This window comes from Desmodus rotundus, chromosome 1, assembly GCF_022682495.2.
Source record: "Desmodus rotundus isolate HL8 chromosome 1, HLdesRot8A.1, whole genome shotgun sequence".
In the NCBI taxonomy this organism is placed as follows: Eukaryota; Metazoa; Chordata; class Mammalia; order Chiroptera; family Phyllostomidae; genus Desmodus; species Desmodus rotundus.
Window position 1 is genome coordinate 32572860 of NC_071387.1, and position 14451 is coordinate 32587310.

At 39.3% G+C, this 14451-nt stretch overlaps 1 protein-coding gene across 7 annotated transcripts in view; it reads right to left on the minus strand.

Moving 5' to 3' along the window:
- The window catches only part of UBAP1 (ubiquitin associated protein 1), a 61097-nt gene that overhangs the window by 24490 nt on the left and 22156 nt on the right, over nucleotides 1–14451 (minus strand). For all 7 annotated transcript variants that reach the window (XM_024560036.3, XM_024560038.3, XM_045195141.2 and 4 more), the window contains one exon: nucleotides 3345–3385. In XM_024560036.3, coding sequence (XP_024415804.1) covers nucleotides 3345–3378 — 34 coding nt within the window. In that variant the 5' untranslated portion in view covers nucleotides 3379–3385. The remainder of the gene's footprint in view (nucleotides 1–3344; nucleotides 3386–14451) is intronic.

A 14451-nucleotide genomic window follows, 5' to 3' on the forward strand; every position in this document is an offset into this window, starting at 1 on the left:
AACCTGCAAACCGAGAATCAAACCTGCAACCTTTTGGTCTTCGGAATGACACTCCACCCAACTGAGCCACGCTGGCCAGGTGCAAAACCTTTTGCTAAACTCTCCATTGTGAATTTTCTTGGGGGTTCTTCTACTTCTTCTCCTGCAGTTTCTCTCTTGACTCTTCTTCAGCTATGTGTACCTATTCCAGTTATAACAACTCATTAGCCAAATCCTCAGGAATCACCTCTAGGAGCTCCTCAATGTCACCTTCATCCACACCCAGGTTAAACTTGTTTGCCATCTCAACCACAGCCTTGTTGATTTCTGCAACTTCCGCATGCTTGGCAAATCCTTTGAAGTCACAGATGAACCTCTTGAGTGTCCTCTTCCAAGATGTCATTCACACACTTGGTGACACCACCCCAAGCTCAAGCAAGGTTCTTGATGCAGTCATAGATGTTGTAATCCTCCCAGAATTGCATCAGTGTCTTCCTCAGTTGCGGCAATAGCCTGGGCAAAGGTCCTCCTCAGGTGGTGGGCTTTAAAAGCTGCTTTAACTCCTTTACCCATTGATTGGATCAAAGAGTGGAATTTGGAGGGAGAACCACCACTTTGATTTTGGGATAAAGATCACCAATAAAAGGAAAATGTCCAAAAGCATTACCAACAATACGCAAAGTCTTGAAAGGTATGTTATTTTCCAAATAGCACATCTCCATTTCACAAGCACAGCAATTCAGGAGAGCATCTTGGAAGGGAAACTTAGTCATCCATGACTTCTTACTCTTCCTGTACTATCCTGGCAGCGTGTATACTGGCAGCATCTGCTTACTGATATGCCCGAAGGCCTTGGGGTTCTCACTGTGCCAGGTCACAAGAGTTTCAATTTGTAGCCTGCAACATTGCCCCCAAGCAACACTGTTGTCCTGTCCTTAGAAGCCTTGAAACCTGGCATGGACTTGGCCTCCTTAATAGATGAAAGTCCTTTCAGACATTTGTTTCCAGAATATGGAGGTTTCATCCATACTGAATATTTGCTCTGGCAAGTAATTTTCCTCCACAATCAGCACATCTAGAGTTTCCAAAAATTCTTCAGCTGCCTTCACATCAGCACTCTTAAGACTCACCAGTCCCTTTTTCGTTATGTAATGAGTAACAATTCTTAAATCATTTAAACTACCCAGAGCTAGCAGTATATTCACCACTGTAGTCAGGTCCAGCCTTTTCTTTCAACATCACAAATTCTTGCTTTGACCATGGTCATCACAGTGCTGAGAGGGATAGATATGCTTATATATCTGGTCTTCAATCCAGGTCATTAGAACTTTCTCCATGTCTCATTAGGTCCTTCTCAGATTTTTATTAGTCTTATTGCCTTCCATGAAGCAGATACTTTAACAGCTTCTGTCACTTTGTTCTTGTTCTTCAAGATTATAGCTATGGTGGAATGAGACATACCTGACTGGCGAGCAATAACCATCACTGACTTTTCCACCTTCGAAGGCCTTGATCACTCTTAATTTCATTTCCAAATCATTCATTCAATATGGCTGCTTATTGGCAACTTAACTGCCGTGATGAAGAAAACAACCCAAGATCAAATCACACAGAAGAGAAAATGATGCAACCTAGAGATGCAGTAAACATGTGACGCCTGAGCCTGCTCCTGACATACAGGGCATACTGTTTTACGGAAAACTTTTTAAAAAATATAGATAGAAAGAGTATAGCCTAAAATAACAATAAAAAGTATAGTACAGTAAATACATAAACCAGTAACACAGCTGTTTACTACCATTATCAAGTATTATGGGCTGGACATAACTGTGCGTGTTACAATTTTATAAGGTAGCAGTGCAGTAGGACAGTTTATATACCAGCAACACCACAAACACATGAGTAATGCACTGCTGTGCTACAACACTCTGACAGCTATCGCATCACCAGGTGATAGGGCTGTTTCCTGTATTTGGTCTATTGTTAACCAAAATATCGTTATGCAGCACATTACCATATTTGGAATGAGTCCTGTAATAATCCTGTAACAATAGGATAACTTACCTGGCATATCTGATGCCTAACCTGTTACACAAAATGAAAATTTCAGAGGCTGAATGACAACTCCAAAGGGATTTAACAAAATATATGCATGTAATGAATGTTAAGTATATGTACAATGGTGACTCAAAATATTAAAGCTGTTATATATAAAGCATGTAAGCAAGTTACCACCACAATGACTGCTGTACTACCCTGACTCAGCTGGCACTAACAAGCAACCTCAGAGGTCAGAAGGGCAGACCACCACGTGCTGTCAAGCTGCCTAGCAAATCATTCTTTCAATGGCATGACTTTTAAAATGAAAAATCAGTTTTAAAATCCCTTTAAAAACAATAGTGTCATCTGGATATTTCTGGTGTTTAATCCTTTTCTTCTACTATATGAAAAGAGGTCTCTAATTATAACTTTTTAGGTACTTCCATTCCTCCCAAAAGCAGACAATAAAGTTTTCAAAAGTCGTATTTTAGAACAAGATGGTAAACCATTAGTCTCTAATGCAAAATTGTCATTACTACTATTAATACCTTTATAATATATTGACCTACTGCTCATGGTTTATTTGTAGTATATTACTTCGTTGGTGGGGGGTAACTAAACCAAAATATTATGAAGTATTAACTAGAAGTTTAGAATTTTTCACACGAGATAGAGAAGAGCTATGACCAAGGAATGATAACTACTTCAAAATACTGCTAAAACAACAAAAATAGGCAGCCTCCCTAACCATCCCTGGTTATCAAGTAAAATAACCATAGAGAGACTATTAACTATCCATTTGAGGAACTACTTAATTGTTAATGCTATCTATTGAAACAGACTCATTGATACAGAAAACAGCTGATGGTTGCCAGAGGGAAGGGGGATTGGAGGGCTGGGTAAAAAAGGTGAAGGGATTAATAAATACAAACTGGTAGTTACAGAACAGTCACAGGGATGTAAATTACAGCATCAGGAATATAGTCAATAATACTGTAATAACTCGGTATGGGGCCAGGTGGGCATGTGAAATATCGGGAGGACCACTTTGTAAAGTATATGATTGTCTAACCACTATGCTGTACACTGAAACTAATACAGAATAATACTGACTATACATTGTAACTAAAATAAAAATACCAAAGTAAGAAGTATATATTGAACATATTAGTTATCCGAAGTCCTATAGAATGTGCACGCTACTCTGTTGTACAATTTTATTTTTCTCAAGCTGCTCATTTAAATAAACATGTTAAGCACGTAAGTGATTTCAAATTCTCTGATCAAATCAAAATTTAAAGCATGATATCTAACAGTCTACTTACCATGAAAATCTGCACCCAACTTCTTAGAAGCCATTTAGAACCTGAAAAACAAAGAAATATTTCTTAGGCTCGTGCCGCCTTGAAGGAATATAAACAAATCATTACAAGAAAATATAGGATACAAAAAAAAAAAAAAAAAAAAAAACCCCAGAAGACTAAAAGGTGACAGAACTCATACAGTCTCCAAACTTCTCAGTCCCAAAGCCTCAAAAAAGAAAGCAGAAAGGGGGGAGAAATTAGCTTTCTAGAGAAAAATTAAACATTTCTGAAATCTGCAACATGTTCTGGGGGGAAAAATGACAGTAGCATGCTAGCCACTGACAATTTACAATTGTCACTAGCCACTTCACAATTTACATGTGAATTGGCAAAAGAATAAATTACTAAGTACATATCTTCCTGATATAAACTGTCAATAATAGACTAAAAAAGATATTCCATTTATTCAGTTATGCAAAATTACAACTTTTACTGTCAATTAACTATAACTGTTAAGACTGAAATTTCTGAAGTGAGGAATGAATGGCATACAAACTTTTGTACTGTTTTAATCTTGTATAAATTTTTTTTTTTTTTTAAACCAAGGGAAAGCCTGGCTGGTGGCTCAGTGGATTGAGTGCCGGCCTGTGGAGCAAGGGGCCCCTGGTTTGATTCCCAGTCAGGGCACATGCCAGGGTTGTGGGCCAGGTCCCCAGTAGGGGGACACGAGAGGCAACCACACATTGATGTTTCTCTTTCTCCCTTCCCCTCTAAAATTAAAGAAATAAAATCATTTAAAAAAGGGAAAAAAAACATAAAGCCATACATCTAGCTTAATATTATCTTTGCATTTTCAATCCTTAGATAAGTGGGTACAAAGTCTTGCACAAATACTCTGAGCTCTTCAACCTAAAGTTTATCTCCCTCGATATGGTATGTTGTTTTTACCTTTAATTTACCTAAGACATAAGCAAAAAAACTTTTTTTAATTAAGACTAAGTATATGAATTTACGGTATGGTGCTCATTAGCCTATATTATAGCAAAATGCAAAGAATCATAGTGAAAATGATTTATTTTCCACTGGGAGTTTTTTTCCAAGTGAGTATATTGTGCCTATCGTGAAAATCACTCAAAATCTGCACAGGATTTTTTTTAAAGCAAACTGACAAGTTGATTTTAAATTTTACATGGAAAGGCAAAGGAAATAAAATAGCCAAAATAATTTTGAAGAACAAAGATGGAGAATTTACCATCTAATTTCAAGACTTACTATTAAGCTACAGTAATTAAGAAGACAGTGTGGAAATGATATAAGGATATCACATAGAACAGGACAGAGTCCAGAAATACTCATACACATATAGTCAATGATTTTGGTTTTTTTAATTATTTATTTATTTTTAGAGAGAGAGGAAAGGAGGGAGAGAGAGAGGGAGAGAAACATCAATCTGTTGCCTCTTATACACACCTCAACTAGGGAACCTGGCAGACACCCAGCCATGTGCCCAGACTTGGAATCAAGCCAGCAACCTTTCAGTTTGCAGGATGTCACCCAACACACTAAGCCATACCAGTCAGGGCATCCACTTGATTTTTTTAAAGTACATTTTATTGATTATGCTTTTACAGTTGTCCCAATTTTTTTTCTCCCCTTTATCACCTTCCTCCCTGCACCCACCACCCAGCTTTCCCTGCTGCTTCATTCATGTCCATGGGTTGTAGATATAAATTCTTTGGCTTCTCCATTTCCCATATTATTCTTAACCTCCCCCTGCTTTGTGCCTGCCTATTATGCTTATACTCTGTACTTTCCCCCCATTCTTCCCTCCACTCCCCACTGATAACCCTCTTTGTGATCTCCATTTCTATGACTCTGTTCCTGTTCTAGTTGTTTGCTTAGTTTCTTTTGTCTTTGTTTTTTAGGTTCAGTTGTTGATAGTTGTGAGTTTGTTGTCATTTTACTGTTCATAGTTTTTGATCTTTTACTTCTTAGATAAGTCCCTTTAACATTTCATATGCTAAGGGCTTGGTGATGATGAACTCCTTCAACTTGACCTTATCTGGGAAGCACTTTATCTGCCCTCCCATTCTAAATAATAGCTTTGCTGGATACAGTAATCTTGGATGTAGGTCCTTGCCTTTCATGACTTTGAATACTTCTTTCCAGCCCCTTCTTGCATGTAAGGTTTCTTTTGAAAAATGAGCTGAGAGTCTTATGGGAATTCCTTTGTAGGTAAATGTCTCCTTTTCTTTTGATGCTTTTAAGATTCTCTTCTTCTCTTTAATCTTGGGTAATTTAATTGTGATGTGCCTTGGTGTGTTCCTCCTTGGGTCCAACTTTTTAGGACTCTCTGAGCTTCCTGAACTTCCTGGAAGTCTATTTCCTTTGCCAGATTGGGGAAGTTTTCCTTCATTATTTGTTCAAATAAGTTTTCAATTTCTTACTCTTCCTCTTCTCCTTCCAGCACCCCCATGATTCAGATGTTGGAAGGCTTAAAGTTGTCCCAGAGGTTCCTAAGCCTCTCCTTATTTTTCACATTCTTGTTTCTCCATTCTGTTCTGGTTGGATGCTTATTTCTTCTTTTTGTTCCAAATCGTTGATTTGAGTCCCAGTTTCCTTCCCTTCACTGTTGGTTCCCTGTGTATTTCCCTTTATTTCATTTTGTTTAGCCTTCATTTCATCCTTCATTTTGCAACCAAGCTCAATCAATTCTGTGAGCATTCTGATTACCCATGTTTTGAACTCTGCATCTGACAGGTTGGCTATCTCCTCATTGCTTAGTTTTTTTTCTGGAGTTTTGATCTGCTCTTTCATTTGGGCCATAATTCTTTTCCAGGCGCACCAGTCTGGTTGAATGTTTCTTTAACTCCTTGGTTCTTCTACTTTCATGCAAATGATTCTGGCAGTTCTGGTTGTTCTTTGTTTTTTTTATTAGTGGTTATCCTTTTTTTGGTTGTGAGAGGAAGAAAAGCGTTTCTGCCTATGCCTCCATCATGGCTGGAAGATCGGCATCCAATTGATTTTAAACAAAGGTGAAAAGGCATTTCAAAAGAGGATGGTCAGTCTTCTCAACAAATGGTGTCAAACATTCATATGCAAAAACAAAACAAAACCTTCAATTCATGCCTTGTACCATATATAAAAATTCAGGGGGATGGAAAGATTATGGCTAAGGGCTACAAAGGCTCTTTTTGGGGATGATTAAAACATTTTATAGAAGTTATTGTGGTGATGATTGCACAACTTAATATACTTAAAACCACTGAATTGTACATTCTATTTTTTTCTCTTAAAAATTTTTATTTATTTATTTTAGAGAGAAAGGGAGGGAGGAGAGAGAAAGAAACAACGTGTGGCTGCCTCTTACACGCCCCCTACTGGGGACCTGGCCTGCAACCCAGGCATGTGCCCTAGACTGGGAATCAAAACCGGCAACCCTATGGTTTGCAGGCCAGTGTTCAGTCCACTGAGCCACATCAGCCAGGGCTAAATTCTATATTTTAAATGGGTAAATTGTATGTGGTATACTGATATACATCACAACAACATGGATGAATCACAAATGCATCATGGCAAGTGAAAAAAGCCAGACTCAAAAGGTTACATACCATGTGATTCCATTTACAATATTCTGAATTGGGGACAGAAAATTAATTTAGCTACCAGGGACTGATAGTGGCAAAAGGAGCTGTCTATGAAATGGAACACAGGGCCCTGACCAGTGTGGCTCAACAAAATGGACACTGTCCTGCCAAACCAGAAGGTGGCCAATTAGATTTCTGGTCAGGGCACATGCCTAGGTTGTGGGTTCAGTCCCTATTTGGGGCATGTGCAAGAGGCAACCAATCGATGTTTCTCCCTCACATCGATGTTTATCTGCCTGTCTTCCTACCTTCCTTCTCCTCTCTCTAGAAAAAAAAAAAAGAAAAATTTTTTAAAGGAACACGAATTTTTTAAGTCGATAGAGCTATTTTATATTTAACTGTACTACTGGTTAATGGACTCTATGTTTTTGTCACAATTCACAGAACTAAAAACTGAACAGTAAATTATACTATATATATGGTTTATATGTAAACTGTACCTCACTGTTCTAAAAGGTATGTGAGGGAGTAATTCCCAAAAACTTTTATTTATAAAACACTGTGTATTTATTCTTTCATGTTTAAACTTCAGTCACCTTCAAAGTACTCTCCATTTGATGCAGCACACCTATCAAGACGTTTCTACTGCTCAAAAGTTTCTGAACTCGTCAGTTGCCTTTTACTGCGTCTGTCATTTCTTTGTTTCACATCTTCCACATTGGCAAAACATTTCCCTTTGAGGACTTTTTTCATCCAGGGAAACAAAAAAAGTCACTCAGGATGAGATTGGTGCACAGGGGCCATGCCATTTTTGACTGAAAACTGAACACTCAGCATGGTGTGGGCAGGTGTGCTGGTGAATCACAGATCACAAAATGGGCAAACACATTTAAAGAGTCTTCAAAAAAATTCACCGAAGCTAAATGCAGCCGCTCACAACAATGCCAATAGGTACACTGATACAGATGGGTTCCTAGAACACTCACCTAGCAAGGCAGCCTGTACTACAAGGGGCCCACCCTGCAGAAGAATAATTCCCTTTTTTAGGGCGGGGTGTCACCCCTTGTATATACCCATCACACTGAAATTAGATAAAATGGAATCACTGGCCCTCTCTGGTATGGCTCAATGAATTGAGTATCAGCTTGAGAACCAAAAGGTCATTGGTTCGATTCCCAGTCATGGCACATGTCTGGGTTGCAGGCCAGGTCCCCAGCAGGAAGCAGGCAAGAGGCGACCACACACTGCTGTTTCTGTCCCTCTCTTTCTCCCTCCCTTCCCCTCTGTCTAAAAATAAATAAATAAAATCTCTAAAAAAACAAGAATCATTGAATAATATGAGTAATATTTTAACTCATCCTAGTGGAATGAATTTTATTTTTTTAAGTGCCAGAATTCAAGATAAATTCCATAGCTGTATCAAATTCTACTGTATTAGTGTGCTATATGCATGATGGACAAGGGTTTTATACGGTGATGTATATAGTTTCTAACAGTGAATTTATTCCCTATTAAAAAGTTAAAATAAATAAATAAATAAAATTTAAGTTGAAGTAAACCAGTTTAAGTGTCTCTTAGTTTAGAAAAAGACAGAGACTTGCAGCCAAGATGGAGGCACAAGTAGAGCTATTTTGCTTCCTTACAACCAAAAGAAGGACAACAACCAATTTAAAAACAAAAAACAACCAGACTACCAGAAAATCAAAATGTATGGAAGTCCAACCACCAAGGAGTTAAAAAAGAAACATTCACCCATACTAGAAGGAGGGGCGGAGGCAGGCAACCTATGAAGACATGAAGCAAGGCAGTGGCTTGCAGACCAGGCAAGCCCACGTTCACCAGTGGAGAAACTGAGAGGAACAACTGGGGAACAAGACAGACCACGCAACCCAGGGTTCAAGCACAGGGAAGCAAAGCCTCAAAACCTCTGGCTGTAAAAACCAGTCAGGGTTGCAAAAGTGGGAGAAACTCCCAGTCTCATGAGAATGTCTGTTGGAGGGGCCCAAAGGGTCCTAGATCATACACAAACCCACTCACCCAGGAATCAACACCAGAAGGACCCAATATGCTTGTGGGTAGTGGGAGAAGTGACTGAAAGCAGGGCAAGAGTCAAGCAAGTAGCACTGTTTCCTCTCTAAACTCACCCCCACATACAGCACCACAAGGCAACGAAGTGGGTTGCCCCACCCTGGCAAATACCTAAGGTTCCGCCCCTTACAATGTAACAGGTGCTCTGAGACAAAGAAGTATGGCCCAAATGAAAGGACAGATCAAAACTCTAGGAAAAGAACTAAGCAACGAGGAGATAACCAACCTATCAGATGCAGAGTTCAAAACACTGGTAATCAGGATGATCACAGAAATGATTGAGTACAGAGGAAAAAATGAAGACTATGCAAAGTGAAATAAAGAAAAAATATACAGGGAACTAACAATGAAGGGAAGGCAACCAGGACTCAAATCAACAACTTGGAACAGAAGGAAGAAATAAACATTCAACCAGAACATAATGAAGAAACAAGAATGCAAAGAAAATGAGGAGAGGTTTACAAACCTCTGGGACAACTTCAAACATTCCAACATCTGAATCATAGGGGTGCCAGAATGAGAAGATGAAGAGCAAGAAATTGAAAACTTACTTGAAAAATTATGAAAAAAAGCATTCCCACTCTAGCAAAGTAAATAGACATACAAGTCCAGGAAGCAGAGAGAGTCTCAAAGAGGAACATACCAAGACATATCGTAATTACATTACCCAAAATTGAAGAGAAGGAGAGAATCTTAAAAAGTGACAAGAGAAAAGGAGACATTTACCTACAAAGGAATTCCCATAAGGCTATCAACTGATTTCTCAAAAGAAACCTTACACACAAGAAGGGGCTGGAAAGAAGTATACAAAGTCCTGAGAAGCAAGTACCTGCATCCAAGACTACTCTATCCAGCAAAGCTATCATTTAGAATGTAAGGGCAGATAAAATGCTCCCCAGATAAGGTAAAGTTCATCATTGCCAAGCCCTTATTATATGAAATGTTAAAGGGACTGATCTAAAAAAGATCAAAGCTATGAACAGTAAAATGACACAAACTCACAACTATCAACAATGAAACCTAAAAAACTAAACGAACAACTAGAACAGAAATAGAATCACAGAAAAGGAGATCACATAGAGGGCTATCAGTGGGGAGGGGGAGGAGGGAGAATGGGGGAAAAGGTACAGGGAATAAGAAACGTAGTAAGTTCAAAATAGACAGAGGGAGATTAAGAATAGTATAAGAAATGGAGAAGCCAAAGAACTGATATATACGACCCATGGACATGAACTTAGGGGTGGGAGATGCTGGAAGGAAGAGGGGGAGAAAAAAAATGGGACAACTGTAATAGTATAATCAATAAAATATACTTTTAAAAATTCCATTAAAAAAAAAAAGACAACTTGAGACTTCCGGTGAAGATGGTGATGTAGGCAGACATGGCTCACCTCTTCCTGCAACCCCAACAAAATTAGAACAAAAATATAGAACCATCACTCTGGAATGTCGGAAACTGAGTTGAGCAGAAGTCTGACAAGTGCAAAATCTAATTGAATGGAAGTCTGTAAACTTGAGAATGGAAGAAACCACATCTATCCAGACAGGTAGATGGGTTGCATATGCGGAACGGGCTGGCCCCACACCCACATGTATAAAAATTTAGAAGGGATATCTGGGGAGCAAGGAGGCCCAAACCCATACCAGAATACCCACCCCAGGATTCCAGAGACAGGAAGATAAGTCCCCACAACTTCTGGCTGCAAAAACCAGAGGAGATTGAGTTGGTGGAGGAGGCTGCTGGAGCCCTAAGCAGTTCCTCTTGGGGAACCCACACCCAGACCTACCTACTCAGACTTGCTCCCTCTGAGCACCAGCACCAGTGGCAGCTGGAAGGTCATCAGTGGTGTACAGGGAGAGACTGAAGTGTCTGGCATCGGGGGAGCAGAGGCCTTTGCTGAGCCCTTCCCCCACAGAACCAGTAGGCTGGTACCATATCTAAGACTCCATCGACCTGGATGATACAGCATGACCCACCTTGGAGATGCACAGAGGCTCTACCCCACCCAACTTAGGGGCCCACCCAAGCTGCTTTTCCACTAGAGTGACTAGTCTTGATTCCTAAATCCTATCAAACAAGCAACAGCTGGCTTCAGTGAGCCCTAGTAGCAGCCAGATTAGAGTCACCGCTTGGCTTCACCTGGGACTCTCAAACCCAGCACAAGTAGCAGCCATCTCATATTGCTTTACAGCTCAAGCAGGATGCCCTGAGCAAAACATAGGTGGGGGCTGACCTCAGCCTGCACCATGCAGGTAACACTAAGGCAAATGCACCCAGTGGACAGTTACAGACCACATGAGAGCACCACCACTCTGCCCCTGAACAGGTGATCCTCCAGGGAGGACGGAGGTTGGTGGTCAGTGGTCACAGCCAGGCCTTGCAGCTGACTGGCCTGGGGAAACTCCTCCCATTGACCTGCCAACAGCAACAAAGGCTCCATTACAAGAGGAGGGTGTACTTAGCCCACACAAAGGGTGCACCTCAAGTACCTAGCTTGAGTGATAGGGGAGGCTGTGCCACTGGACCCTACAGGATACCTACTTCATTAGGCCACACTACCAAGACATGGAGTCAAAGCAGCTCTATCTAACACATAAAAACAAATACAGGGAGGCTGCCAAAACAAGGAGACAAAGAAAGATGGTCCTAACGAAAGAACAGATCAAAACTCCAGAAAATAAGCTAAATGAAATGCAGATAAGCAATCTATCAGATGCAGAGTTCAAAACTGGTTATAAGGATGTTCAAGGAATTTAGTGAGGACCTCAAAAGCATAAAAAAGATCCAGTCAGAAATGATGGATACACTAATTGAAATAAAGAACAATTTACAGGGAAACAACAGTAGAATGTGTGAAGCCAAGAATCAAATCAATGATTTGGAACATAAGGAAGCAAAAAACTACCATGCAGAATGACAAGCAGAAAAAAGAATCCAAAACAAATGAGGATAGTACAAAGAGCCTCTGGGACAACTTCAAGTGTTCCAACATTCGCTGCATAGGGGTGCCAGAAGAAGAGAAAGGGCAAGAAATTGGAAATCTATCTGAAAAAATAGTGAAAGAAAATTTTCCTAATCTGGTGAAAGAAACAGACATGCAAGTCCAGGAAGTGCAGAGAGTCCCAATTATGTTGGATGCAAAGAGGCCCATTCAAAGACACATCATTATTAAAAAGCCAAAGGTTAAAGATAAATAGACACTCTTAAAAGCAAGAGAAAAGAAGTTAGTTACTGGAAGGCTGACAGATGGGAAGGGGAAAGGGGAGAATGGGTGAAGGGTTGAGGGTATTAAGTACAAATAGGTAGTTACAGAATAGCCATGGGGATATAAAGTACAGTATAGGAAATGGAGTAGCCAAAGGACTTAAAACTCATGACCCATGGACAGGAACAACGGTGGGGGATTGCCTGAGGGAATAGGAGGCATTGGGTGGAGGGGACAAAGGGAGAAAAATCAGGACAACTGATTTTTCATAATAGCATAATCAATAAAATATAATTTTAAAATAAAATACAATAGAAAAAAAAAGACAAGTTGAAAAGTGCAAATACAAATAAATTATCTTAATACCATGTCTTTACCTGGTAAAATACCTTCTAAACCTAGCATACATAGAGCACAGCTAAAATAGTTTTTAAAATGCAGTCACAATTACTAGTAGGTTTTCTCTATGGCATGATGAAAATGTTCTAAAATAAACAGTAATGATGATTCCAAAACCCTGTAAATATACTAAACATTATTGAATTGTATTTTTAATGGGTGAATTGTATGGCATGTGACTTATATCTATAAAATTGTTATCAGCCCTGGCTGGTGTGGCTCAGTGGATTAAGTTCCAGCCTATGAGCAGAAAGATCACCAGTTCAATTCCCTGTCAGGGCACATGCCAGGATTTCAGGCCATTGTGAAAGTGCAAGAGGCAACCAACCAATGTTTCTCTCCCTCTCTTTCTATTCCTTCCCCTCTCTCTACAAATAAGTAAATAAAGTCTTTAAGAACTGTTACCAAAAAAACGTAGTTCTAGCCCTTACTGGTGTGGCTCAGTGAGCTGGGTATCATCCTGGAAACTGAAGGGTCACCAGTTCGATTCCCAGTCAGGGCACATGCCTGGGTTGTGAGCCAGGTCCCTGGTTGGGGGTGGTTGGGGCATGCGAGAGGCAACCGATTTATGTTTCTCTCGCATATTGATGTTTCTCTCCTTCTCTTCCTCCCTCCCTTCCCCTCTCTAAAAATAAATAAATAAAATCTTTAACACATGGTAGCTCTAAATTTGGCTTTGGTAAGCTATGCAACTAAAGAATGATAATTAGGTGTAGAGGAAGGAAAGGTACAAATGAGTGACATCTTTTCACTTTCATAATAGCTATTATGAATGAAATAACTAGTAATTTTATGTATTGGTAAAAGAAAATTTTATTCATTCATTTTTATAATCTGTAGGATAATAAATTAACTGCAGGTACCAAACAAAACAAACCACTTCCAACAGACCATTCCTGATTCTAACTTAGCCAAGGCCAATTCATATAGGCATTTCCCTAACTTATTTTATATCCCAACTTACCTATCTGTTCTACCTTAGGGAGGAAGTCGTAACAGTAGCAAAGAGGCATATATTAGTCCTAATGTCCAGTGAACTCAGAAGTGCTAGGTGTCCCCACATTAAGGCTTACCTGACAGCAAGTGTCATTCAAGGACAGTTTAAAGTGGCAACAGCAAACAATTATGTCATTTCTATTACTCACAGATAGTTACTGGTTAGTTAACGGCTATGGACTTATAATAACAATGCTGAGTAGAAGAAAAAGACTACACCCAACTCCTCTAAAGATAAAAATTATTATATATAAAGCATTCTCAAATTTCAAAAGAAAGAAGCCATATTTTTAAATTTGTAAAAAGAAAAGAGATCAGAAAAGTGACTACCTTTCAGTGGTAGGGCTGAAAATAATTCACAACATTTTTCATGGATTCTGAACATTCTATGGCAAACAGGTATAATTTTTTTAAAACTTTACTTTAAAAGTTTCAGTTTCCAGCATGATGTGGGGATAAAGTACTCTGGTTGATAATCTAGTTAATAGAAAGTTAAAATTATAAAGTATATGGGTCATCAATTTTCACAAAACCAACAAGCCATAATGAAAATGATTTAACCTTTTTATATGTGCGAGAAACATTTCATAGGCTCCTAAAGGATTTAGGGCCATCATAATGTACATAAACCATAACAATACAGAGACTTTTAAACCCAAAAGCAAGATTCTTGGCAGCCTCAACCTTCCCACATAAGCATGTATCAGAAATGTGTTTTTGTAAACCTCTGCTGGGAAAGCAGCAGTATCTAAGCATCTGCAATGAGTGCTGTGAATATAATATACTCACAGACAGGAATGAGCATTTTCATCGCTGTGTCCCTAATATTTATTAATATTGTTGGATATCAGG